This window comes from Sceloporus occidentalis, unplaced genomic scaffold (assembly GCF_023333645.1).
Source record: "Sceloporus occidentalis isolate IW3139 unplaced genomic scaffold, rSceOcc1.0.p SCAF_1, whole genome shotgun sequence".
Classification (NCBI taxonomy): domain Eukaryota; kingdom Metazoa; phylum Chordata; class Lepidosauria; order Squamata; family Phrynosomatidae; genus Sceloporus; species Sceloporus occidentalis.
The window spans coordinates 28,073,586-28,099,879 of NW_028316981.1; the positions used below are offsets into that span (position 1 = coordinate 28,073,586).

At 42.8% G+C, this 26,294-nt stretch overlaps 1 protein-coding gene across 2 annotated transcripts in view; it reads right to left on the reverse strand.

The window, feature by feature from the left end:
* FHIT (fragile histidine triad diadenosine triphosphatase) overlaps positions 1-26,294 on the reverse strand; it is a 1,019,791-nt gene that overhangs the window by 260,681 nt on the left and 732,816 nt on the right. For both annotated transcript variants that reach the window (XM_089494469.1, XM_089494397.1), the window contains exons 3-4: positions 16,482-16,627; positions 14,235-14,264 (exon numbers count right to left, since the gene is read on the reverse strand). In XM_089494469.1, the coding sequence (XP_089350595.1) occupies positions 14,235-14,264; positions 16,482-16,627 (176 nt within the window). The remainder of the gene's footprint in view (positions 1-14,234; positions 14,265-16,481; positions 16,628-26,294) is intronic.

Genomic DNA, 26,294 nt, shown 5'->3' on the forward strand with positions numbered 1-26,294 from the left:
AACAGAGTATGGCCATCTTTCTTTGAGTTCAAACCTATGCAAGAGCTGAAGTAATCAGAAAGAGAGAGAATATCAAAGCAGCTTTTGTTAGCTCAAACCAGTAATTTTTATTACTACCAGCTATATTCCTGTTTCTAATAGCATCTACTAATCTTACATTCTTCAGACTGGAAGCTCTTATTTCTCTAGTGCCATAAGAGTTTCTGTACCCTAGGTCTGCTTGTGGACCAAGGAAGGCCACAAAGTTTATTTTCCCCCAATCTTTTGGGATAGCGTTCCCCAAGCCACATGGGAGTAGAAAAGGGGGAACATATTTATATTTCAGTTAATTTCTTATTGCTCAGGCTGCAAGTTTGCTTTGGATCACATTTAAATCAGTTTAATATTGTGGCAGACAATAAGAAAAGAAAGTCTGCACAAAAATAATCCATTTTATTTTTAGGGGTGCAAATCTTTCTTTGTTTTGTTTTCACATTCAAGTAGAAAAAAGAACAAAAGTTTCCCCCTCGCTGGATGAGACATTATGGGAGTTGTCTGCACGTTTTTCAACGGTCTTTCATGAGGGATGGGGGTGGGGATTATAAAAAATTTCATCAGTGTAAAAAATATCACAAAGGCTTGTTAAAAAATATAGTGTTTTGTGCAGATTTTCTGTGTGTGTAGCTCGTAATATTGGTACTTTGCACAAAACAATTGTAGAATGACATACTAAAAATGTAGTCACTCTGTCTCACGCCTAGTCTGCACATGCCAAAAGGCCGACTTCCCTCTGTTCTTGCATCATCCTGTTTAAACAATGTGTGGCCCAAACAGCAGTTCTGGCGTGAACAGTCCAGATGGCATAAAGCACATTCAGCACCAGAACCAGGGTATAACACCCTTAAAACAAATTTGAAAAACATATCTCTTATATCCTGTTATATTCTGGTGTTATATTCTAATATTCTGGAAAGATCCAGAGCTCTCAGTTCCTGCACCAGGGTGGCTTTCTTCACTGAGCTGCCTGGCACGTCTACCACTGCTGCTGCAGGTCGCTTGTTCTGAAGTCAGAACAAGACTCCCAGATATGTGATCGTTGCTGGGCATCCCGGTCTGACATCAGAAGTGAGCAACCCACAGTGGCGGGTGGATGCACTGGGTGGCTCAGTGGGACTCCCATGAAGAGAGCCACCACAGCATGAGAACAAGAGGCCAGATAACAGGGAGAGGTCTGGGCAGATAAGCCTGAGATAACAGTGACTAGGCCAAGATCACCCAGGCTGCATCCACACTACAGAAATAATCCAGGTTGACAGCACTTTAACTGCCATGGCTCAATACTATGGAATTCTGAGATTTGTAGTTTTGTGAGACATTTAGCCCTCTCAGTTAGAGAGCTCTGGCACCACAACAAACTACAGTTCCCAGGATTCCATAGCGCTGAGTCACTGCAGTTAAAGTGGTGTCAAACTAGATTATTCTGCAGTGCAGATGCAGCCCCAAGTAGTTTTATGGCTCAATGGGATCTTTGAACCTGGATCTTTCAAACCCTCATCTAACACATTCTAACCACTATACCACAGTGGCTTTTCCTTTTGGACTTTTTTCCAGCCCTACATTTCAATGTCAGATTATTATTATTATTATTTTTATTTATAAAGTGCTGTAAATTTACACAGCGCTGTACATACAATCTTTTTAATTGGATGGTTCCCTGCCTTTCTTGGAGACACCAACGAAGAAGTCTCTTACCAGGATAGACTCTTTATCCATTTATCACAATAATATCTGCCCTGATTGGTCACAAGTGTCCAGGGTATCAGGAAGATTCTTCTAATTTGGAGGTCCTGGTGATTGAACCCAAGACCTTTTGTGTGTAAAACATGTTCTTTGTCACTATACTATGGTTCCTCCTTAGAGATGCTATTGTACACCTCCTCAAAGCATCCAAGCAGGGGCATTACAAGGGGGTATGGAGAATGCAAAGAGTACCAGGTGACACCATAAGGAGGGTGACACCATTGCTTCACAAACATCTGCCTTTTGGCAGAAATGAGCTACGGCATTTGCCTGTGTCCCTTTACAGCGTTGAAGAGATAGTGTGAGTGGAATGAAGCTCAGGAGAAGAGAAAGGGGAGCTCCCAGATTTTTTTAAAAAAATGTTAAAATGTTTATTCTTTTTAAATTTTCTTTAAAAACATCATATCTTGCTAGTTGTTTATGTCATAACTATTGCTATTACATTGAATGATATACTGGAATTACAATTTGTGAGTAACATTAGTACAAAAAACATTGCTAAGGATTCTGTATGGGGTGGTATGGGAGGAGGTCGGGGGGGTGACACCATGCATTAATGCACCAAGTCATGCCAACCTTAGTGAACTGCATCCAAGCTTCAGTTGCCTGGGAGGCCGCCGCTACAAGAAAAACAGGAGCCAGCAATATGGAGGAAAGACCACAACTTTATTAAGCAACCAGCTAGCAAAGTAGGGTTGGCCCAAAGGTCTGGATCTGGATCATTATACAACCTGCTGTTGTATGATGAACCATAATACCTGGTAACGGCCAGGCTTCGGGATGGCCTAGGGCTAAGGGAACACCATATATCCGTCCATGAAACCATCCAATCACATGTATTTAATCAAGCCCCTAGTCACCAGGAGACGCTGTCACGCTGTGGCCCCCGCAATGGCCACAACACATGCCCTCAGCGCTCCCGTGTCCCAAAGGGACTCCCGAACCAGTGCTACGCAGCCCTGGAAACCACACCCACCAGATCCACAACCTATGTTGCCACCACAAAAGGCCGTTCTGCAGGAACGCCTTCCCGCCAACCCTACCACCCCAAGCACAAAAGTCCAACACCAGAGTCCAAGGGCAGGCAGCACAGCCAGTGAATTCCCTCAACCTGCACCAGCCCATCAAGGCTGAATCTGTGATATTCCAGATAGCGACTAAGCAGTTGTCGGACCATTTTGAATGTCCTCCACATGTTCAGGAGGAAAGCCCAAATGCCAAATAGCCATCAGTAGCACAGATACATCTGGAATCACGGCAACAGGTATCTATCACAGCAGAAAATCCAAGATCCGACAATTGGCAGGCAAAACCGATCCAGGCCAAACAGCAATAACAAGCAATCCCTAAGGGGAGGAGCACACGTGGGTAGAAAGCAGATCAAGCAAATGGAAAGTGAAGGCAGGACATCAGCAAATTAACTAAAGCCCCCAGATCTTTTGGCATCAGAGTTGGCCGATTCATTCCAAATGCCAGCAGTTGATTGGGCAGAGTATCCAGATTGGAGGGCCTGCTGGGAAGCCTGCCCAAAAAGAGTCAAGCCTGTAGCTCTGGGCCCCACAACAAACTCCAACTACCAGAATTCCATACCCAGCCAGAAAGAGTGAAGCTTTTGTTCTGTGCTCCACAACAAACTCCAATTCTAAGAATTCAATAGCCAACAGCCTGGAAAGAGTCAAGCCTGACACTCTGGGCTCCACAACAAACTCCAACTCCCAGAATTCATAGCCTACAGCCAGGAAAGAGTCAAGCCCAGAGCTCTGGGCCCCACAACAAACTCCAACTCCCAGAATTCCATAGCCAGCCAGAAAGAGTCAAGCCAAGTGCTCTGGGCCCCCAACAAACTCCAACTCTCAAAATAGCATGACCTGAGCCAGGAAAAGGGGTCCAGCCTGAGCTCTGGGCCCCACAACAAACTCCAACTCCCAGAATTCCATAGCCTAAAGCCAGGAAAAGAGTCAAGCCTTGAGCTCTAGAGCCAAACAGCAGATGGCACCGAGCAGCAACAGCAGCGAGCAGCAAATGGCACCAAGCAGCAGATGGCACCGAGCAACAATAGCAGCGAGCAGCAAAATGGCTCCAAGCAGGAAGCCACGTGGCCTTAAATAAGCCAGTATGTGGGAGGAGCCAGGAGGGAAGTCACCCCACCCCCAAAGCCAGTCGACAAATCAGCCGCCCTGGAGGTCCCGGGGAGACCATAGAGAGGGACCCCACGCCTTCCGGAAGGCCTCGGGAGGCGGATGTCCCTCCCGTTTCCACCCTGGCCACCAATCCCAGGCCTGAGCACCCCAGCAAGGCACACTGGGGCGCAACCAAGCCCTTTCGCAGCCTTGCAGCGGCAAAGTTCCTGACGGCAACACGGCCTGCCCGATGAATCGGGCGGCCGCATTTTCTTTAGTTCAAGTTCTATGATAAAGGTGTTACATGAGTCAAATAAGTAAATAAATATGACGGCCACAGTTTCTGACTCTCTGTGACTCAGACTTAGAGAGAAGGAAGCCCAAAATCCTGAGAAGCTTAGCAAACAATATTTACTTATCTACAGTGAAGTGAATTTATGCTAGGAGAATGACTCCAAAGTTCTTTATTGTCTCCTATCCAAGGCCCCAAATGCAAAATCTGCTTCATGGATCCATATATTATCTACAAGGTTAAAAAGGGTCATAAAAATTGTACTCATAATTGTACTCAGGGCTCTTTGCACCCTGAAAACACATATACTTAAAGGAGGAGATTTCCATCTTGTAGTTTCAGTTAGGCTGAAGTAAACCAAAGTGAGTACAGAGACACACACTTTCTCAACATATTTTTAAACAAATTTGCAATTGCAGAATATCCATCCAACAATAGTATTGTATGCTGTCTCTCTTCTTTAGCAGAGTATCTTTTAAACTTCCATGCACATTAACATGGCCGGGGTATGGAACTGTGGAAATAAATTTCTCCTAATATGAGCTCCTGTCAGATTTGAATGTTCTTTCCATTCATTCATTCATATCCTTCTTACTCTTTATATGGAATTTGGGAGCTGCCTAATGATTGCCTTCAATTAAGCATCTTGACTAATATTCCTTTGCTTGATATTCATCCACACCACCCAGTTGCACACACTCCTAAATGCCTCATTGGAGGCTCTCAAAATGACTTTGAGGGGTGAATACTCCCCACTCCTCCAAGTGACCTTGCCAGGTAGTTCAACCAACCTGAATACCATTTCAAGCTTTATCGGTAATGCTAATAATGGGGCAGAATTCATGGACCTACACTTCAAAGTATATCCTACAAGCATTTGTTCTGGTTAATGTTTGATATTTCGTAATGACCAGCTATATGGGTTGCAGTAATTATTAAGAACTAGAATGAGGACTAAACTCTGGTCACACATGCTGTGTGCAATGAGCCAGAAGTCACACTACAAGTTAGAGAAGTTCTTTAACATTGACTCATTCGGTACTGAGAATGCTGCCTTCCAGCCTGGCCAGTGAAATATCTTCAAACAAAAGTACCACAGACACCCAAAGTTGTCTTTCAGGCTGTGTTTACCTAGTTCTGCCTTGAGTCTTCAGCACAATGAAACATAGAATTGGAAAACAAATTAATTATTATAAGAAACTTCCAGGGACATCAAGTCCAACCCTCTGCCATGAAGGAATACATGGTCAAAGCACCCTCAACAGATGGTCATTCATCCACTGTTTAAAAAACCTCCAGAGGAGGAGACTCCAACACATTCCGAGGAAGTGTGTTCCGCTGTTGAACAGCTCTTACTGTCAGGAAGTTCTTCCTAATGTTGAGCTTTAATCTCTTTTCCTGTAGCTTGAATCCATTCCTCCAATCCTAGCCTTTGGAGTTGCAGAAAACAAATTTGCTCCATCCTCAATATGGCATTCCTTCGAATATTTAATCAGGGCTATCATATGACCTCTTAAACGTCTCTTCTCCAGGCCAAACATACCCAACTCCCTAATCCATTCCTCATAGGGAATGGTTTCCAGATCTTTCGCCATTTTAGTTGCCATAGTCTGGACATGCTCCCGCCAAACCTTGGCTCAATGATTGGCTCCAACTCATAGGACTGGCTATGTGGTAAAGCACACTGAATCATACCGTAATGCAATTAAGATATGAGAACTATAAGAAGGGGCACAGAACTCCCTCTTCTTAGTGGTTGTTTCTATTAAGATGGTTGGTTAGAGGCTGGAGGCCTGGGATAGGTAAAGTGCAGCCTGTAGACTACATAATACACCAAGGCTATTTTTGAGGCACATAGCCCTCCCCAATCAAGATTAAAAAAAAAAAACTAAAAATGCTCCCCCCCCCCTCCCACATACACACACACACTATGACATTGCAGGGGCAATTCTGCCATATGCCTCGACTGCTGGCCATTTTAGTCTCAGAACACATCTTTTTTTCAACCAGCAAGTGAATAGGAGGTGGATTTCTGGTTTTCTTCCTGTGTGAAAAAGGGCTTTCCTGAGCCAAAAATAGCCAGGGGAGAAAACATGACAGAATGATCTCCCCTCATCAACTCTGAAAAGTGTGGAGGGCTATTTCATTTTTAAAATTAAAAATGGAATAGGGACACAGTGATGGGCAGGAGGCTCCCCTGAGAACTTGTAGGGACTCCCAATCCCTGGCAGTTGCGCCTCATATTAAAATAAAATTAAAATTTACTAATGTTCTCTAAATTCCACTATACATAAACTCTCACAGAATCATAAAGTTGGAAGAGACCACAAGGACTATCCAGTCCAACCTCCTGCCATGCAGGAAGAAACAATCAAAGCATCTGACAGATGGCCATCTGTCCTCTATTTCAGTACCTCTGAAGAAGGAGACTCCACCACACACCTCTTAAGTTACTTTCTGTCTCAGAGGTTGTGACTATTAACAGAGGGATCTAGAAAACAATTGTGAATTTCTGTTGCAATACCGTGCTAGAACAGGCAGAAGGGAAGAGATCATTTTCCCCTCCTCCATGAATCCTCTACAAAGCTGCCCTGGAAGCTGAATATCCACCAGGGCAGTGTGGCAGATAGTAAAGGCCATGGCAGTAGAGAGGGAGATCATTGACTAAAATTACCTCCTCCTTTCCTGCTTCTGTGGGCCACTGAGCCCTTTCATTCACAGAAGGGCCACTCTGGATCCAGTCCAATTAGGATAGTCCATACTGTCCTTCAATTGTATTCTTTTCTCTTCTTTCTTTTCTCAATAGTATAAGAACTCGGGGCGTGAGAGAGGGAGAAAGGGAAACAGAGGCGGGTTACAGACAGGCAAAAAGGGGTGTGTTCATGACGTCATGAAGGTATAGTCTTTAGATGGCCCTTACCTGAATGCCGCCATGAACGCGCTGCCTGCATGCCCCAAGCGGGAAGAAGCGGCATTAAAAAGGTGTCGCTTTTTCCCGCTTCTTTTTGATAAGCGGCGTACGTGCGCATCTCCGTATATAAGCTGCTGCACCGGTACGCCAGAATTGTTACACCGCTAATTTAAGTTGCCCATTTAAAAGCTCCGTGTCTGCTGCGTCGCATAATGAGTCGGGGTCCTGGAACATGCGCAGTTTGCACCGAGGCTCTAATTAGAACGTCAGATGCCATGCAGATGTGGAAGCTGCAGCACAGCTGCACTCTATTTTAATGCTCGTAACCCTAACACTAGAGCAACATGTACGCATGCGCAGCTAGAATTGTGGAAAGTTTGGAATTTAAAGTGAACCCCTCCACACATTCCTGTGCCATTTTCACCTAACAATAAAAAAATGCTAAAACTTTAAATATTTACATATGTACAAGGGAGGTGATGGGGGATAGCAGGGGGACAGCAGTGGCAGCGGCGGCAATGGTGACAGCCGTGGCTGTGCATTGCAGATTCAGCAAGAGCACAGGGGCCAAAGGAGAGGAGGCATCCATGATGCCGGTGAGACTGGCAACGTGCAAGTGGACAAGGATGCCAACACCAGCTGATCACCAGCTGGCAGGAGGCCACCTTTGTTCTTGGGTAGGGTGGGGGAAAAAGTTTAAAGGGGCCTGGGCGCTTTAAATGTGCACATACGCTTTCTGCCACCGGTGCTGACCGCCAAAGCTGCGCAGCTGCGCATCCGCCAGCTGGCAAAAGAGAAAAAAAGCCACGTTTTTGGCCGCCTGTGCGGAAGCTGCCTCTCTCTTTGCAGCGTCCTGCGAGGCGGCGGTATGGAAGCTGCAGGTAAGAAACGGCCCCAGGTGAGGCGTCTTCACTACCCCCAGTGTGGAAGCCCCATCCACCTTAGCCACGCCCCTGGGGCGGGCGGTCTGGAGGCTCCGTATTCAGGGGAAGACACCTCCAAGATGTCTTCCCCTGCCCATCTGTAACCCACCAAAGATGTGAGAAAAGGGATGGGGAGTCTTCTTTTGTTTACATTTGTCTTCATCTGCCCCCTTTTCACTTTCCTATCATCTCTCCAGTACATCAAACGGATATAGAATATGCAGAACCAAGAAAGAATTGGCAATAAGAAAGACATTTGGCCCACATGGAGACACTAAACCTAAGGAGTCCATTCTTCAATATGAATGGTGACATGTATTCCCCTTCCATGGAGGTACATGCCATGCTGCTTTGTACTGAGAACTTCTGTTTGCAAAAAGAAAATGTTTGATACTGGAAAGAAAGATTCACTTTTAAAAATAATCTTGGGTTAAGATTTGACTGGTTCAAATTCCATTATCTTTACCAAGCATACAAAATGCACCAGCCACAAGCCAGCCCACCCAGCTACAACTGAATTCAAATTACAAGCAAATAGAATCCACTTATACATTAGGAAGAACTGCTTGTATGAACTTCTTGTATGTGAGCTGTGAGGCTGCCTCAGAGGGTGGTACTCTCCTTCTTTGGAAGTCTTTAAACAGAGGTTGGATGGACATCTTTCTGGAGTACTTTAGTTGTCTATTCCTGTATGGCAGGGGGTTAGGCTGAATGGCTCTTGTGACTTCTTTCAACTCTAAGATTCCATGATACTATGATCTGTTATCCTATCCTTTTCATGTTGTAATTACCTTCACTGAATCAGAAATGGGTTAGAGATTCAATTAATTTTATTAAAATCAGTGTTTGCCTTTAAGAAAGAAAGAAAGAAAGAAAGAAAGAAAGATGAACACACAGGGAACATATTGGCACAAATTATGAGGGTCTACAATTTTCCAGATAGAAAGAAAATATAGCAACACAAACTATGTTCAAATCACAAGTATATGATTTATAAGCTCAGAAGTTTGCAATAACATCAGTGACTTGTTGTAATCCCATTGCTTTTCTTAAATGAATGGGACAAGAAGCCCTAAGCAAATCTCCACATTTTCCCAATTCACTGGCCTCATACACGCATACACATCTAGTGGCCTTTGCCTCTCATATAATAGAAAATCAATGTTTCCCTTGAATTCTAAAAACAAAGTATATGCTTGTTGATAGCTATTCAAGGGAGCATTTCTTTCAACCAATGCACTGCTCATGAATACATTTTCAGGTAATCCTAGAGGCCAGCAGGGAGGTCAGTGCCACCAGCTATGGGTTTAAATTGACATGTGTAAGTCTGTGATTAGTCAATCAGTCCAGTCCACTCTACAGACACACTAATGTCTGTTGAGATGATCTGAAAATATTGTTCATTGGCCCAGCCCTCCTCTTGGAAGATGGAACCTGTTATAAGGGAGCCCTGATGGTGCAATGGTTAAACCCTGGTACTGCAGCCACTCACTCACAGTCACAAGGTTGTGAGTTCGATACCAGCTCAGGGATGCCAAGCTGGCATACTTCAGAGGTTGCTAAAATGAGTATCCAGCTTGTTGGAGGCAATTAGCTTATACGTTGTAAACCACTTAAGGAGTGCTTAAGTGCACTGATAAGCTGTACAAAAATGTACAGTGGACCCTTGTTATACGCTGGTGTTTGGTTCCAAGATCCCCCGTGTATAACAAAATCTGTGTATGCTCAAGTCCCATTAAATATAATGGCAGAGCAAAACGGTGTCCCTTATAAAAATGGAAAATCAAGGTTTGATCATTGAAATTTATACTTTTTTGGAACACTTTCAAACCGTATATGCTTGAATCCGTGTATAACAAATCCGTGTATAAGAAGGGCTGACTGTACTAGCTATTGATATATTAAAAAGGGTGCTCTGATACCATTGGAAAAATCTTCTTGGCATGGCTAGCCTCTGCAGCAGGTATAAGGTTCAGTCTTCACCATCCTGTCATTCTGGTCCCTGAATTATAGAATCATAGAATTAAAAGAGACTACAAGAACCATCCAGTCCAACTCCCTGCCATACAGAAATACACAATCTTGGACAAAGAGCTCTTATGTCCTGCATTCACCAGTGAGGGCATAGCTCAGAAATTTGCCTCACAAGCCACTAAAAGGATTGGGCAGATGGTGTCATTTGCCTTTAGATATGTAATTCTTCAATAATGTTCTCAAAAAAAGCAACCAGTAATTTCAGCAGTGTTCTTCCCTTTGTGAGAACTCCAGTTTTCAATGCCTATTCAGTTTAGGACTTATTCTGTGCAAAATTTGCACACAGCAAAATGTTTATATGACAAAGTAAACTACCAATTACCACATGGCAGAAAACGTATTCTGTGCAAGGAGCAGCATTTTTTTGTGAAGAATGTGCAGAAGCACCATTTTCTGCACATAAAATACTGTTTCCTGCACAAAAATAATGCTGTCTTCTGTGGGGGGAAAAACCACATGTAAATTTTGTACAGAAGAAGTCTTGAACAGCAAAGATTCTCATCAGGCCAAGATTTCACAAAATTTGAAAAGCATAGCGATTTCAATCATTTCCCAAATATTTTTAAAATTTTCTTTCCAACTCTGTTCACATCAGTTTATGTTTGGCTTCAAAATGGTACATAAGGTGGGGAAGGGGCTTGACAAAGCCTGTACAGTCGGCCCTTCTTATACACGGATTTTTTATACATGGATTCAAGCATGCACGGTTTGAAAATGTCCAAAAAAAGTATAAATTTCAAATATCAAACCTTGATTTTCCATTTTTATAAGACATAACATTTTGCTATGTCATTATATTTAATGGGACTTGAGCATACACAGATTTTGTTATACACGGGGGATCTAGGAACCAAACCCCAGCGTATAACAAGGGTCCACTGTATATATGAGGAAAGAGGTCTATGTGTTCCTTTGCACTCAAAGGCCAAATAGTAATACACTCCTTCCTCCACATTTGCTGGGGTTAGGGGCACAGGACCCCCGTGAATGTGGAAAAACTGCAAATAACAAAAACACTATGTTTTTACCTGAGAGAACCTCTCTAGAAATCTATAGGTCCTCCACTGCAACTCTGTGGTCAACATCTGTCAGACATTGATCATAGAATTGCACTGGAAGAGCTACAAATGCCTAATGGAGTGTTCTCTTTAAGAATCTCTAGGTGAACCTGTGACACACATGCCCTCTCTGGCACGCAAAGTCATATCTGATGGCATGCACCCAAGGATGAAACCCTGGTGCAGTAGAGAAGTAGACCTGAGAATGCATTTCCTGTGTGTGTGTAAGTGGTGCGCTCTGGGTAATGTAGTCAGTGGTAGCGATCCTCATTCCCATTTCACAGTTAGCTCTGGGTAGTCAGTTCTTACACATTGCAAAATGGGAGTGAGGATTTCTACCACTGATTCCATAACCAGAGCCTACTGCTTCCACATACACACAAACAGGAGCTGTAAGGTGAAACTATAATGAGGTTTTCTTGGTAAGTTTCTTTGGGGGGTGGGGGTTGCTATTGTTAGCCTGAGGCTGAAAGAGTGTGCTTTGGTGTGTGGGTGTGAGAGAGAGAGCTTTCAAGTTGTTTCTGGCGACCATAATGTGAAACTGGCAACTTTCATCAGAGGGGTTTGCTTTTGCTAACCTGAGATAATGTGGCATGAGTTCCCCCCAAACGTCCCACCCCCCCCAAAGTCCTGCCACTGCAAGTCCTGCCCCTGGAAGTCTGTCCTCCTGGAAGTTCTGAACCCCAGGAACTCCCACCTTCAGAAATCCTGCCCCCCAGCACTGGGTGACACCCGGTGCGGGAACACCAATGAGTTTGGGCACTTGGTCTCTATAAGGTTCGCCATCACTGCTATAGGTCCTTCAATGCGACCTTTGAGTAAAGTTGACTATAGAGTTGCGCTGGAGGACCTAGATATTCCTAGAGAGGATACATTAATAAAATCTGTGAATAATCAAATCTGCAAAAGTCAAAACCACAGATGTGGAGGAATGAGTGCATTTTGCATACCACACTGTAATAATGTCAGCCATGATATAAGCCAGGAGTAGAGAAGTTTTCCCCTTCAGATGCTCAACTCCTAGATTCCCTTACTATCAGCTAAGTAGAGCTGAGGAGGCTCTAGATAACCACCCATAAACTTCAAAACCTCCCACAAAGCTGGTATCTTCCACATATGTTGACTGCAATTCCCATCACACCAAGACATCCTGGCCAGTGCTATTCACTGGATATATAAAACACCGTCCATCAGTCACTTGCCTAACCATGAGTAGGTATCACAGGACCAAAGTGGCATAGGTGTGAATTTGACAGAAAGGAGTAAGATCAGGGTCATGAACGGCAAGAAGGAGAGTTACACCATGAAGACAGAAATTTCATTCGTAAGATTTATGAGTTTTCCCCTGTTGACCCTCTAAATGTCTTTCTATTCTTTCTCTCTGCACAGATTTCTTCCTCCATCCCCTTTAGTGATTCTCAGGTGGCAATAAAAAGTGTAGCACAAATAAGGTCAATGTAGCAAATGGAAAGGAAGAGAATTGTTTCCATTTGCTATTGTCAGTTGTTAACGTTTTCTTAATCAACCCTAACAATAACTTTAACAGAGCAATCCTAGTCTCACATTACATTGGGGTGAGACATATAGCTCTGTTACACTGATGGAATGGCCACCAGGTTGAATGCATGTTCTGCCAGGGAGGTGGAGAAACACACAACACAGCCAGAATGAACAAAATGGCATAGAAATGGCAGACACACTTCCAGTATCTCTAGAAATACCTCCATAAATCATCAATCAAGCACTAGAACAGCCAGAGAAAGTGGCATCTTATGAAGTCACAATGATGGAGAGAAGCACCCAGAACACTCACTGCAAGTCCAAGTGCGAGACAACTCCATTACCCCTATTCTCACTTCCATTTACCTAAGGAGTGGAATTTAAATCCCCTGAAGTTCCTTTCCATCACTGTTTTATGAGTACTTATTTAGATATGGAAAGGAAATTCACCATTTTTCATTTCCTAACTGTAAAACAAGACTTGGTTGGGAAAAATAACACAGAGGACAGACATTTTGTCCTAAGCATTCTGGGCATATGTGCAAAACTGGTTTTCCCCCCACAAAAGATTATATACATTTCTGGAAACTATTCTTACATTATTATAGTATTTATTTACATCCTGCTTTTTTCCCTCCAAAGCAGCTGTATTATAGGGGGGGGGGGGGGGTTGGTGAAATAAATGTGCCTTTTGTGCAAAAACCACAATTTTTGAACAATTTCTTTGCATATTTCTGTGCAGAAGTCTTTCCCAAAAGCACTTTGGGATGTGAGAATACTGGGGGGGAAACTCCACATAAATATCAACTTTCTACTGCAGTGGGAGAAACCTAGAGAATGTTTTTTTTTGTTTTTTTGTTTTTGGTCTTCAAAGATGAAATAGTCAAAGGATTCACATCCTTATACAACATACACAAAGGGTTGCCAAAAAAAGGGGGGGGGGGACGCGAAGGAAAGAAGGAAAGAAGGAAGAAGAACACACACACACCAGTATCTATATCAGTCTCTGGGCAGAGACCACACAAAGACATTCTAGACACAGATTTCAAGACTCATGCAAGAAAGATATGACTATCTCATAATGCTGTGAAATGGATAAGGCAATGGACTCAGGAGGAAAAGAAAAGAAAAGAATTTCTTCAGAAAAATTATGACATGCCATGGGCAGTTATCTGATTGTTGCCCCAGAAGTGGCAGCAGACATGGAAAGAAAGAATGTATGGAGATATGGAAGGCAGGTTTGTCAAGAACATGTGAACATCACAAGGCCATGCTGGCTAGGGGAGTGTACTTGTAGCATCCAATAGTAACATTTCCAAGCTCTGCAGGGTTGCAATAAACACAAATGTCCCCCACCCCATCTGATCCAGTAGGGGCTCTTCTTCTCTTTCAAAGCATCCCTTCTCCTTCCAGTTCTGACAAGAAAAGAGGTGAGGTAGAACCATATTGCACCATTCCATTTCAATCAATATATTCCCAGTCCCCAAAGATTCAGGATCCCTCCAGCTTCAAGGATAAAATAGCAATGCAGCAATGTGCTGCAGCTGACTGGGTTTTATTAGTTCTCATAATTGCCTCTTATTAATTTGTACTCTGCATAATAAAATAAGCACTCACCTTCACAGTCTGTCCAGCTTCGGGACCATCCTGTAGACAAGGAGGAGGGAAGGGCGGAGGGGAAGGGAATAAGAAAGAGAGAAAGAAAATGAGACGGAGGTAAGGGCAGCCAATGAAGCTCTCTTGGGTATTCACAAATATTGCCCATTAATAATTTAAATCCAATTTCATTGTGCATTAATTTATAGCACTCTCGTGGGTACAATTTGGCACCAAAGCATTTGGGGACAAGGCATCTTTCTATTTCAGGTCCTGATCAAATGGGAAATGCCGGTTGGAAGAGGAATAAATGCTGGCACATTTATTCCCCCAGCCCTTGCCATCTTATATCACAGATGCTCCCAATAAATGTTGGTGCTCACCAAGATTTATGGGGGCTATTTATAAAAGACAAGTTAGTTGTTGGCAGGCACAGTACTGTAAAGTGGCCTTCTCTGCACAGTGTGGTTTTAGCAAAACACTAACAAAAAAGTGTGGGGGTGGGGGTGGTCTGAAGTGTCAGAGGTGAACAATGGCTCCGGGTCCTTCACTGTCATGTCCCATTGTCATAAGCAAAGTGGGGAGGCTACTATTTCAAGCAGGGGGAAGGGACAGCAAAACTTTCAACAAGCTTTAAAACTCCATTCCTGGGCTGCATCTGCACCGCAGAAATAATGGTGTTTGACACCACTTTAACTGTCATAGCTCCATTCTGTGGAATTCTAGGATTTACAGTTTGTGGTGGCACCCCAGCATGACAGAAGACTAAATATCTCACAAACTACAAATCCCAGAATTCTATAACATTGAGCCATGGCAGTTAACATGAAGTCAAACTATATTATTTCTGTAGTGCTGATGCAGCCTTAGTTAATTTTTAGACTAAACTGAATAGATAAATGATTGAATGGAGCAGATGGTGTATGCACACTCTAGTTAGTCATTCACTTTGGTACACGCATCAGAACCTGAGGATAGAGACGGCACTCCCTGATCTCATCTCTGATATCCCTTGGCTGTGGGGGGGGGGGGGAGATTTCTGAGGTTTAAAATATATGTCTCCCCACTCCCACATTTTCACTCTTCCACATTCATAGAACTGCAGAATCATAGAGTTGGAAGAGACCACAAGGGCCATCCAGTCCAACCCCCTGCCATGCAAGAAATCACAATCAAAGCATCCCCGACAGATGGCCATCCAGCCTCTGTTTAAAGACCTCCAGGGAAGGAGACTGCACTACACTCTGAGGAAAGAGTGTGTTCCACTGTCAAACAGCCCTTATTGTCAGGAAGGTCCTCCTAATGTTGAGGTGGAATCTCTTTTCCTGGAACTTGCATCAATTGCATACCTTATGTGCTAGGAGGCATAACCCTAACTACCACTCTCTTTGTCCTCACCAAATACCTTAAGGCCACTGACTGAGACTGAGACTGGTTGCAATGCTGGGAACTCAAAGCCATTTACAAAACCACAGGGGCTGATGGTTACAGTATTTCAATCACTTTGGGGGACTAAAGATACATGATACACACTGAAGTAAGAAAGGTATTGGTTAGTTTTCTGGTGACCATACATTTAGCAGAGATCAGAAGTTCTTTGAGACTCTCCTTGAAAGTTATGTGGGATTTTGGGGGGAAATTTCACAGGAATTGCATGAACCAATATGAGGCCCTGGAAAAGAAGTGGCTGCAAGGAAAGCTGTTGGGGGAATGCATAGTAGGCACAGGCAGGGAAAAACTAGAATTCTGTTTGGATTTGATTTAAGGGGAGAAAAGTCTGGGACTTAGAGAACCCACAAATCTGCCTTTCTTCTGACGTAGGTTTTCCAAGAGCCTGAAATTTATTTCCAGTTCAGGGATGAGAGAACGTCACCATCATCCTTGGGTGTGGGAACACTAAACCTTGTAAGCCATGTCAGCTCTACTTTTCAGCTCTTCAAAACCACATTTGAAGACTTTCAGTGAAACCAATGGTACATTCTTCCCTGTCTCGTGGCATTGGCAGCATTGTCTCAGAGGACCCACAGTTAATTAGTCAGGGTTTTTCATTTAAGCCAGCTATAATATTGACTTTCTGTTGTCATGTTGCCGCAGTGAATCCTCCCACACAAATGAGATTAGAGGTCAGCACCACAAGTATCATTCTCTTATTATAAGCCTACAAAGCCCTCTTTGGGGAGCATTTGTATGGCTATAATCTTCTGATTATAGGACTAGTAAAAAGTTTTTACTGACTGGAAAGAAACCACAATAGAGGCAGAGACTGACCTGAACTGAAATAGTGAGTGAAGTTCCACCAAAATGTTGTTCTACTACATTGCCCACCAGCTGTGTTGTACGGAAAAGATCAGCCACTTCTTCAGGGCGTAGGTCACGGAAACGTTCCACAGGACGGAGTGGGCAAATGAGAACATCTGATTTGTGTAAAGTTAAGGCACAACTTTAAGTTTAGGTAACCCACTATGAAGCCTTCATGAGGACATGCTTCACTGAAACTTTTAAAAGGCAAGAAAAGCCAAAAAAAAAAAAATGATAAGAGTTGAATGAAAGAAAGAAAGAAAGAAAGAAAGAAAGAAAGAAAGAATCTGAACATATTATACCACAATGAATGCTTCTCATGATTTATCTCAGAAACAACAAGTTGCCTCTAACCATCTCATATTGTGATTATCTCCAAACCTACATTTACCCTCAAAATTATACACTCTTTAACATTTACGGAGAATTTTCAAACTATACAATCATCATCACCAATATATAAACATTTTGTCACGTTCACAAGTTGGTGGGGATTCTCCCTCCTCTTTGGGTTCATGATGAGTACATGGGAAGAGCCATTGACCTTCTCCACCTATGGAAAGAGAAGAGACTATGCATTAAATTATTCAAATACCTGGCACATTTTAGACTTCTCAAACTGCTTAAATGAATGTGACAGCACATTCTTTGGCATGCCTACTTAGAGATAAGGCCTACAAAGTTTCATGGGAGTTGCTCCAAGTAGAGGCATGGATGAATTTATCAGTTTTGCTTTCCCCCACATTTATCTTTTTAAAGGCAATCCACAATGATTTCCATTGCAGTGTGTCTGTGTTTGTGTGTGTATTCTTAACTAAAACCTAACCTAAGGAATTTCAGACAAACTGGCTGTGAAATGTAACACTCACTGCTTGTAGTGACACTAACTTCTAAGTAAACAGGTGCTAGATTTCCCTGCAAAACATCCGTGTGTGTTGATATATATTAGTATAGTTCTTAACTTAGAAGATATTAAAAGTCAGTAAGTTCATTTTCTGATAGGATTTTTTTTAAAGGCTCTATGAGATTATTGCTTTGCTTGCAGTGTAAAGTGCTGTAGGGTTTAGTAAAGCTCTCTCATTTATAGTCTTTCCAGCATACTGTAGAAAGTGTCTTCAACAATGAATACTATTGGTTGAACTAAGAACCCAAGGGGAGAGCATGGAACCTACAGTGCAGCCTTTGTTTCCATATGAGGAATAAAGAAATCAGAAAACCAATTAATTTGACTTGTAAAAGGGGAAATTCATGTCAACAGTACAAAACAGTAAGAGACACATTGGCTGAATCCAAGTTCATTTTTCAAAAGGAAAGAAGAGGAGACTTTACCTCAGGGTTTCTGGCACTTAAGTAGATAATTACCCTTCTTCGGCTGCACTGCTTTATTATGATGGGTCAGTGAACCATTTGTAAATGAAGAATATCGTTTCACTTACCTCTAGCAAAATTTTGTCTTAACAGGATTTTGTTGGTCTTTCACACTTCCACAATACTCCTGTTTGTGCAAGCACACACAAACACATACTCACCCCTGAGATCCTGCATTGTAGGCTTTACATGATAGAGCATTAAAATCTCAGGTAGGGAAAGGTTTACTTTTCACCCATCATAGAACTGTAAGCTTTTGAACGTATACAAAAGAACCTGGTGGAATGTCCATCTCTTAGATTATACATTATATTTAGAAGTGCAACATCAGTATACTTCTAGTTCACCTCAATTCTCTCTCACTGTGATCTTGTGGGCTGATATGACTCCATGCCCAAATAGCTGGTGCTGAAAGCATTGGTGGCTGTTAAATAGCAGAAGTAAAATGGCCAAGGCCAAGGAGAGCACAGTCACTGCTGGGTGAGTGAATCATAGGAGGTTGTCTATATCTAAAGAAAAGGCCACTAGAAACAGGAATTGGTAGGGCATCTTTCTTTGGCAACGGAAACAGTGTTTTCTTTCATCCACATGCTACCACTGTGCATAACTCACTAAAATGTCTTACACTTGCATAACTGAGTGTTATACTGGCATAAGTCACCCAAAAGGATTCCAGCCTATGTATTTACTCATAAGCCTGTTTTGTCTCAGTTTGGCATTTGTTTGTATTAAGAGCCATGAAGCAAACAAGATTCTCAGTTGTATCTCCTGGCAAAAATCAAAAAGAGACCATGGGGACCATGATGTGCCTGCCTCCCAGACTGTTTTTAAAGAAGGATTGCTCCAGGGACAAAAGAGGCTATTGGGGTGGGGGGTTAGCTTGAGGTCAACTATTCATTCCAAAAGAAGAAGGAGGAGTGAAAATAGGAGGAAGGAATATCAACAATCTAAGATAGGCAGATGACACCATAATACTAGTAGCAAGCCTCAAAGACCTGGAACAACTACTAAGAAAGATCAAGGAAGAAAGTGCAAAGGCAGGCTTGTTGTTGAACATAAAGAAAACAAATATAATGACCACAGAGAATGAATGACACAAATTTGAATGAGACAATGAAGAAATAGAAATAGTAAAAGAATTCTTATACCCGGGATCAAACATTGATAGAAATGGAGACTGCAGCCAGGAAATCTGAAGATGGTTAAGAATATGAAGGGCAGCTATGAAAGAACTAGAGAAAATCCTAAAATGAAATGATATACAACTGAGCACAAAAGTTAGAATCATACAAGCCATTGTATTTTCTATTACCATGTATGGATGTGAGAGCTGGACAGTGAAAAAGGAGGATAGGAGTGCTAAGGACAAACAAATGAGTCCTGTGGCAGATCAAGTTGGAAATCTCTCTGGAGGCCAAGATGACAAAACTCAGGTTGTCGTACTTTGGACACATCATGAGAAGGCATGAATCACTGGGGGAAAAAACAATGTTGTTGTTGTTGTTATATTTATTTGTATCCCACTCTTTTCCCAGAACTGGGACTCAGAGCAGCTTCACAGTATTAAAAAAACAATACAATTGAAAACATAGAAAACAGGCATGTTAAAAAAAGAATTAAATTATTACAATGTTAAAATAGTGCTAGAAAAATAATGCTAGGAAAGGTAGAAAGAAAGGAAGGCTGCATGCGAGATGGGTGGACTCTATTAAAGAGGTCACGAGTATGAGTTTGCAGGAGTTCGGCAGAGCAGTGGAGAACAGAGGGTCTTGGAGATGTCTCATCAGCAGGGTTCCCATGGGTTGAAATTGACTCAAGGGCAGTTAACAACAACAAACTCATTCCATTAAAGATTATTAACAGGACGATGTTTCACTCTACAAGTTGAATAGAGTTGAATCTGCAGTTGGTTACTACATATAACAAAGATCCTCAATCACTTCAACATAGTGAAAATATTCACTGGTGGAGTTATGTTATGCAAAACCTGTACTGAATACCAATATTTGTGGATCATGAATGCCTGACAACCCATTGTGAAATTGCAATACACAGAAACAATGTGTCGAGTCAATGAAGAGTCACACCCTACATGTGTACTTTAATTCCCCTGTGCTACAGTTTGTTTGTATTAAGTCCTGCTTCGTTTGTCATCAGCTGGATATGACTGTTGCATGTTATCCTCCCCTCCAGAGAAAACTTTGCACATGTGTAGAACATTTAAATCTGTGTATTTCAGTAACAGGAAACTGGCCATTACCTCCAACACTGTCCTTTCATGGACTAGTTTAGGGAACATCATGTCACACAATAAACCTGTAAATCTTTAGGGTGCCACATGGTAGTGCAACACCCTGCAACAGACCAACAGACCCACTCTTCTGGAATTGGAGAAATGCTTTCTTGCTCACTTCACAGAGACCAGAGAAGCCACCCCCACAACAGGGACAAGGCAAGATTAATTAGTCCAAAGTCAACCCTGACAGATGTTTATGCAGCTTATTTTTAGAAGCATCTCTTTATGCAAATGCTAACACCTCCCTTGGTAAACATTCCAACAGCCAATTACTCTTCTATTCAGAATGTTTTTGTTTCTCCTGAAGTACAGATATAAGTTGTTTTGTCCAATTCTTCAAGAAAGTGAAGAACTGAATCCTGCTTTTTTCTCAGATACCCTATCCATGAATGAAATTCTTTAAGTATGTCTCCTTTTGCTAATTTAGACACATGCCTCACTGCTTTCTTCTAGCATATAAAGCCTTTATATCATATTTAATTATAAATAAGTTATAACATCACAGCACTACCCTTCCATGGTGGTGAGACAATGTGCTCCTGTGAGGCTATGCCAATGGCAGCAATGTTACTGATAGGGATTCCCATGTCCGACAGGCTATTGGGACCTACTGTCAGAGCTCTGGTGCCCCAACAAACTACAATTCCCAGAATTCCATAGCACTGAGACATGGCAATTAAAGGGGGTGTCAGCCTGGATTATTTCTGCAGGATGGATGCAGCCTTAGTTCAGAAATCGAGGCTTCAGTAGTAAAATTCGGGGGGGGGGGGGAGGCTTTATTCCACCACTAGGGATGTACATCAGTGATAGCTGTTGTCAGAACTAACTGGCACATACAGTTTCGGATCTTTGGCGGACTCCCTTCTCGTTCATTACAAAAGCAAAATATTGTAAATCTTCCTCTCTGTTAGGGTTCCCCCCCCCACTTCGTGCACTGTCAAGGTTCCTGAGAGAATGACCATGTGTCTTGTCGAGACAGTCTCAATTCCTTTCCATCTGCTTCTAAACCACTAGAGAATGTAAGCAACAGTTTCTAGTAATTAACACTCCATTGCATGTCCCATCACTTTCTGCACTGCAATACAATAAGACCATTAACTAGCAAGTAAGGGGCTGTGCAGACCACCCCTGAGGGGCAACCTGCAACCACCGCCATCTTTGCCAGATCAGGGCTGCAGCAACCACACATTGTGGCCCTGATCTGGCCTTTCCACTGTGCAAAAAGGAGCTGCAAAAAGTGGCTCCTTTTTGTGCCCTGAAAAGGGTACCATAGTTGCCATGCCGAGGCTTTATGGCGTTCATTTGGTGCTACGTAATCAATGCAGCTTTGTTATAGAGAACAGTTGGAATGAAAATGACAACTAGACTCAGCTCTCTAGCACTGCTGAAGCCCTTTATGACCAGGATAGTTCACTGATGGAAGTAGGTGGGGGGGGGGGGGGACTTGACCCAAATTGAGACCTATATCACCACATCTGAGGAGAGTTTAGGCCTGCTGCCAGCCATTATGAGGCATCCCCAACAGGTTGGTGCTGTCAATTGCAAATGCTTCACTTGGACACTCATGGCAGAGCATCCTTGCCCATCCTCAGCACACTACTGGCTGTTTGCCCAAGCATACTAGGCCAGGCATTGGTGGTGATATGTGTGTCTCAGTGACCTAAATCCTATAAGCACACTTTCAGAGTACAAGTCTTTGTCAGAATGCATACATCATTGTTGGGATCACTAGTTCAAGGATTATCCCATGTCCTGAGATTTCCAGGCCAAACTCTGAGACAGAAACAGTTAGTGGTGTGTTGTGATTAAGATAGGCAGTGGTGCTCCATAGGCACAGAAGAACAAAACCCATCCACCAAGTTAACAGTGTGTGTCACCTATAGGACCTTGAAACCAACCAATGTCATTTTCTTTTGGCTTGGACTTTGAGAGAAGTGCTGGATTCCTCCAGTCTGCACCAATCAATTTCAAAGCTGCAACCTCTATTTTTTTTCCAGTCTCCATTTTTAAGTGCTTTCCTCCTGCCTCCCTTCTTCCTGCCACAGACAGAAATGTGTCTTCTTTGCTCCAGCAGGGAGTACCTCTGAAAACAGAAATCATGCCAGCTGAAAGCACAGCTCAGGACAGTTGCCAAATGCCCCGACTCCTGCCCTGAATCCCTCCCTCCTGGGCCAACCGAGCCTGCTCTGTAAGCGTGTGATTGGGCTTTGGCAGCAGCCCCTATCTACACCTTCAGCATGTTTCCTTCTTGCCATCTGAGGCTAACTGTCAACTACCTTCATGCCTGCGTTCAGTGCTGCCCAACTCAGGCTGTCAGCAGGAGCAAGGCATACTTTGAAGGGCCTTGTCAGAGCAGCTGTCAGCTCCTCTGTCACTTTCAGAAGCTGGCTTCTCCTGTGGTTGCTTTTTTCCAACTGTTCGGTGCAAACAAGCCATGAAAAGTCAAGACAAATTAATCCAATTGACAGTAAACACAAAGGATAACTGTTGCCACCTCGCCAGGAAAAAACAATAACAACATACAAACATTTTAGTTTAGAATCAGTTAATTCAGATTAAACTAAAAGGTTAATTTCTCATTATTTAAGCTGAACTGAGGATGAAAGAAGCTCTTGCATACTTTTATTTTGCTTTCAGATTAAATGAAAGTGCATCCCTACATGCCAGAGCCAGAAAGTCCAATACTATATGGCCAACACGGCTACCCCTGGATGACAGCCAAAAAGCATAAGAGAGGGGGAGATGCCCCCATATTACTGGAATTTGAAGTTGCCTCCCACTAAAAAAATTATTTTCTTCTTTTTCCTTTGGGCCAGGGATTTTCCTTACAACAGCCTCGCCACCTGTTCCACCAGTTTGTGCAAGCCCTCCATGCCTTGATATCTACCAACCTCTTTGCAAACATGTAGTGCCAATGTGAAGAAAAACACAAATAAAAGCAAGAAGTTTCACATATTGACTGGCATCCTGTTAGTGGCACACACAAGTACAATTTTAATCTTTATATGTCTAATTTTGGTCACAGTGGAGGTTAGTATTTCCTTCCTGCTTCTGCAGAAACCAAAGTGCACCTGCAAACCTACTACAGAGCCACTGAATCCTCCACACGTTTATTGCATGTCTGGTGGACAGCAGAGAGGGGATTCTAGAAAATCTGGCTATGTCCCTTTAGCCAGTTATGAAATGATTTGAATAGTTGCTAAGATCTTGGGAGGACTCCAATGGGCATCATTGGCAGATGTAATCACTTTGTATCTGGTTACAGGGACACAGCCAGATGCTTCTCCAAGCCTTTACCTTACTAGGCATGGAATGACTATGGCAGGAGCTTCAGTAACTCTAGGGGGTGGTAAATGGCTCAGTGTAGCATAGTTCCACATGTAGAACAAACTGAACCATGGAACACTATAATCATTCCTTTCTTTCTATTTCTCTTATTTTACCTTAGTTCAGATGGACACAAAAACAATTGTTCCATTATCACATACATTAAAAAACATTAACAGTCTCCCTTCATGGCCAGAATGCACATGACCCTGCAACCTTGCAGAAGCTAAGCAGGTGTATGTCTAGTCAGCGCCTCGATGGGAGACCAAATTGGATTAGAGGCTACATCTGCACTGCAGAAATAATGCAGTTTGACACCATTTTAGCTGCTATGTGTCAATGCTATGGAATCCTGAAATTTGTAGCTTGTTGTGGTACCAGGGTTCTCTAACAGGGAAGGCTAGATAACTCACAAAGCTATGAATCCTAAAATTTCATAGCATGGAGCCATGGCAGTTAGTATTGTCATATTGCCTTATTTCTGCAGTGCAGACAAGGGCATAGACTGCCTTGAATTCTATTAACAAACAGGAAGTTGGGTAAACATTATAATATTTATATTATATTATATTATATTATATTATATTATCATTCCATTTCATTCCCCATATTTCTAGCATTGAAGCAACTTAAAACTTCAGTTAAGCGTTTAGAAATAACAGGCCAGAATTCACTTGGGCGATAACAGGCATCTGTTATCAGAGGTCACTAAAGTGAGTACCCAGGTAAAAGAGGTTCAAGAGCTGGTGTGAAGTAGTGGTTTGAGGGTTGGACTATGACTCTGTGGTTCAAATCTTGGTTCAGCCATGGAAACCAACTGGGTGAGCTTGGGTGAGTCACACCCTCTCAGCATCAGAGGATGGCAATGGCAAACCCCCTCTAAAGAAACTAGCCAAGAAAACTGCACACTAGTTTCACCTTAGGGTTGCCATAAGTTGGAAGGCACACAGCAACAAAAGAGGGTTGGAAAAAGTGAGAAGACTCACTAACATACAGCTGATAAGATTTCTAACGTTAAAAAGTGGGGTGGAAAATCAAGAAGTCCCATGTTTTCCTTCTGGAGCATTAGGAATGGATCCAGTCTTTCCCAGGCAAACATCAGGTAGTAAATAAGATCAATCATTTCTGCTGTACAACCCTGTGGTTGCAAATTTCCTGCTAATGAACATATTGTTCCATCTTCCTCCTGGGCTGCTTCTTCCCACTTTGAGAAGCTTAACGGTATTTGAGCTGATCTTTCATCTCTCTCTCTTTATGCCCATGGTATGTTTTGTTATTATCTTAAAAGGAGCATTTGCTAATTTGCATTTCAGTCTGTGATAATCTCTCTGGCTGAATGTATACCACCCATTACAGAATGACTCTCAGCAAGAGACCTCTTCTGTCGGAGATTAAGGCTGTGCTCATCCTTAAGGCCTCATCGCTTTTTATTGTGTTTGAATGGCAGGATTAATACTGCATTTCACACACAGAGAGGCTCCACAACCTGTCGCAATGCTTGCTTAAGGGTTAGGGTTGCAATCCTTTTCTATGAGGACAGATGTGTGCTGGATGCCCCCCAGTGGGCAAGACTTTTCAGCGATGATGGCTTTCCTTTTCATTGGCAATTCCTCCCATAATCCTCTGGGAAGCAAGGAAGTATGGATGAGTTCCAGTCCATTATGCATTCATTCAAAAGTCTGTTCCATCCCACTTCCGTATTAATTTGTGCTTTTTAAAAAAGCACACACACACACACACACACACACACACACTTAAATGTTTTTGAATGTTATTTCCTTGACAAAATACTCCAATTATGTTTTTTTAATCTCAAGGATGGGAACCATGTGGTCATACAATGCAGCTGGATCGCAGCATCCAAAATCCCTAGCAAGCATCCCCAACAGGGTGGAATGATGGAAACTGCAGTCCACCAATATCTGGAGCACTGTAAGTTTCCCATTCTTGTTTTCTCTAAACTGCTAAAGTTATTGCTGGACTGCAGCTCCCATAATTCCTCCCTACTCGCATTGGCATTTCAGACCCTGGGGAGGCCTAAAAATATATTTAGAAATCTATATGACACATGCCCCAACTCCGCCCCCACTCCACTCCACTCCACTCCACATGGTGCATGGTGTCATGGTGGTCCTCTGGAGGTGCATTTACATGCCGCAGCGCCAAAGGAGTGCCTTAAAGCCATGGCTGTTGCGCCCTTTCCAGGACGCAAAAAGGAACCGCTTTTTGTGTCTCCTTTTTGCACCCTGGAAAGGCCAGATCAGGGCTGCAACATGTGGTTGCCACGGCCCTGATGGTGCAACTGGAGGCAGCTCCAAGCCATCTCTTAGGGGTGGTCTGCACAGCCTCTCAGTTTCTGCAGGCCCCTAAAGCAATGCAAAGATAGGTCCTAGGCCAGTGGTAGCCAAACTGTGCCCTTTAAGAGATTTTGGACTTCAACTCCCAGAAGCCTCAGCCATGTTGGCCAATAGTCTGGGATTCTGGGAGCTGAAATCCAAAATCCCTTAAAGAGAACACTTTGGGGACCACTGTCCTAGGCAAACAGTAAAACACATGCATCCTTTTCCTATTCTAACAGAAACAACAACCCTGTGAAAGTTATTCATTGTGTTAAACACAGCCTACAATGATCTCATGATGAGTTGACAGCAATGATTGTTTGGGTGGTTTTTCTTTTATTTCTATCTCCAGGTTTAGGTTATTCAATCACTCACCAAAGTACCTTCTTTGCTTTATTTTGCCTGCTAATCTCCTCTGCTTCTATTTTGGTATTCATAAGGAAAAAAATCATT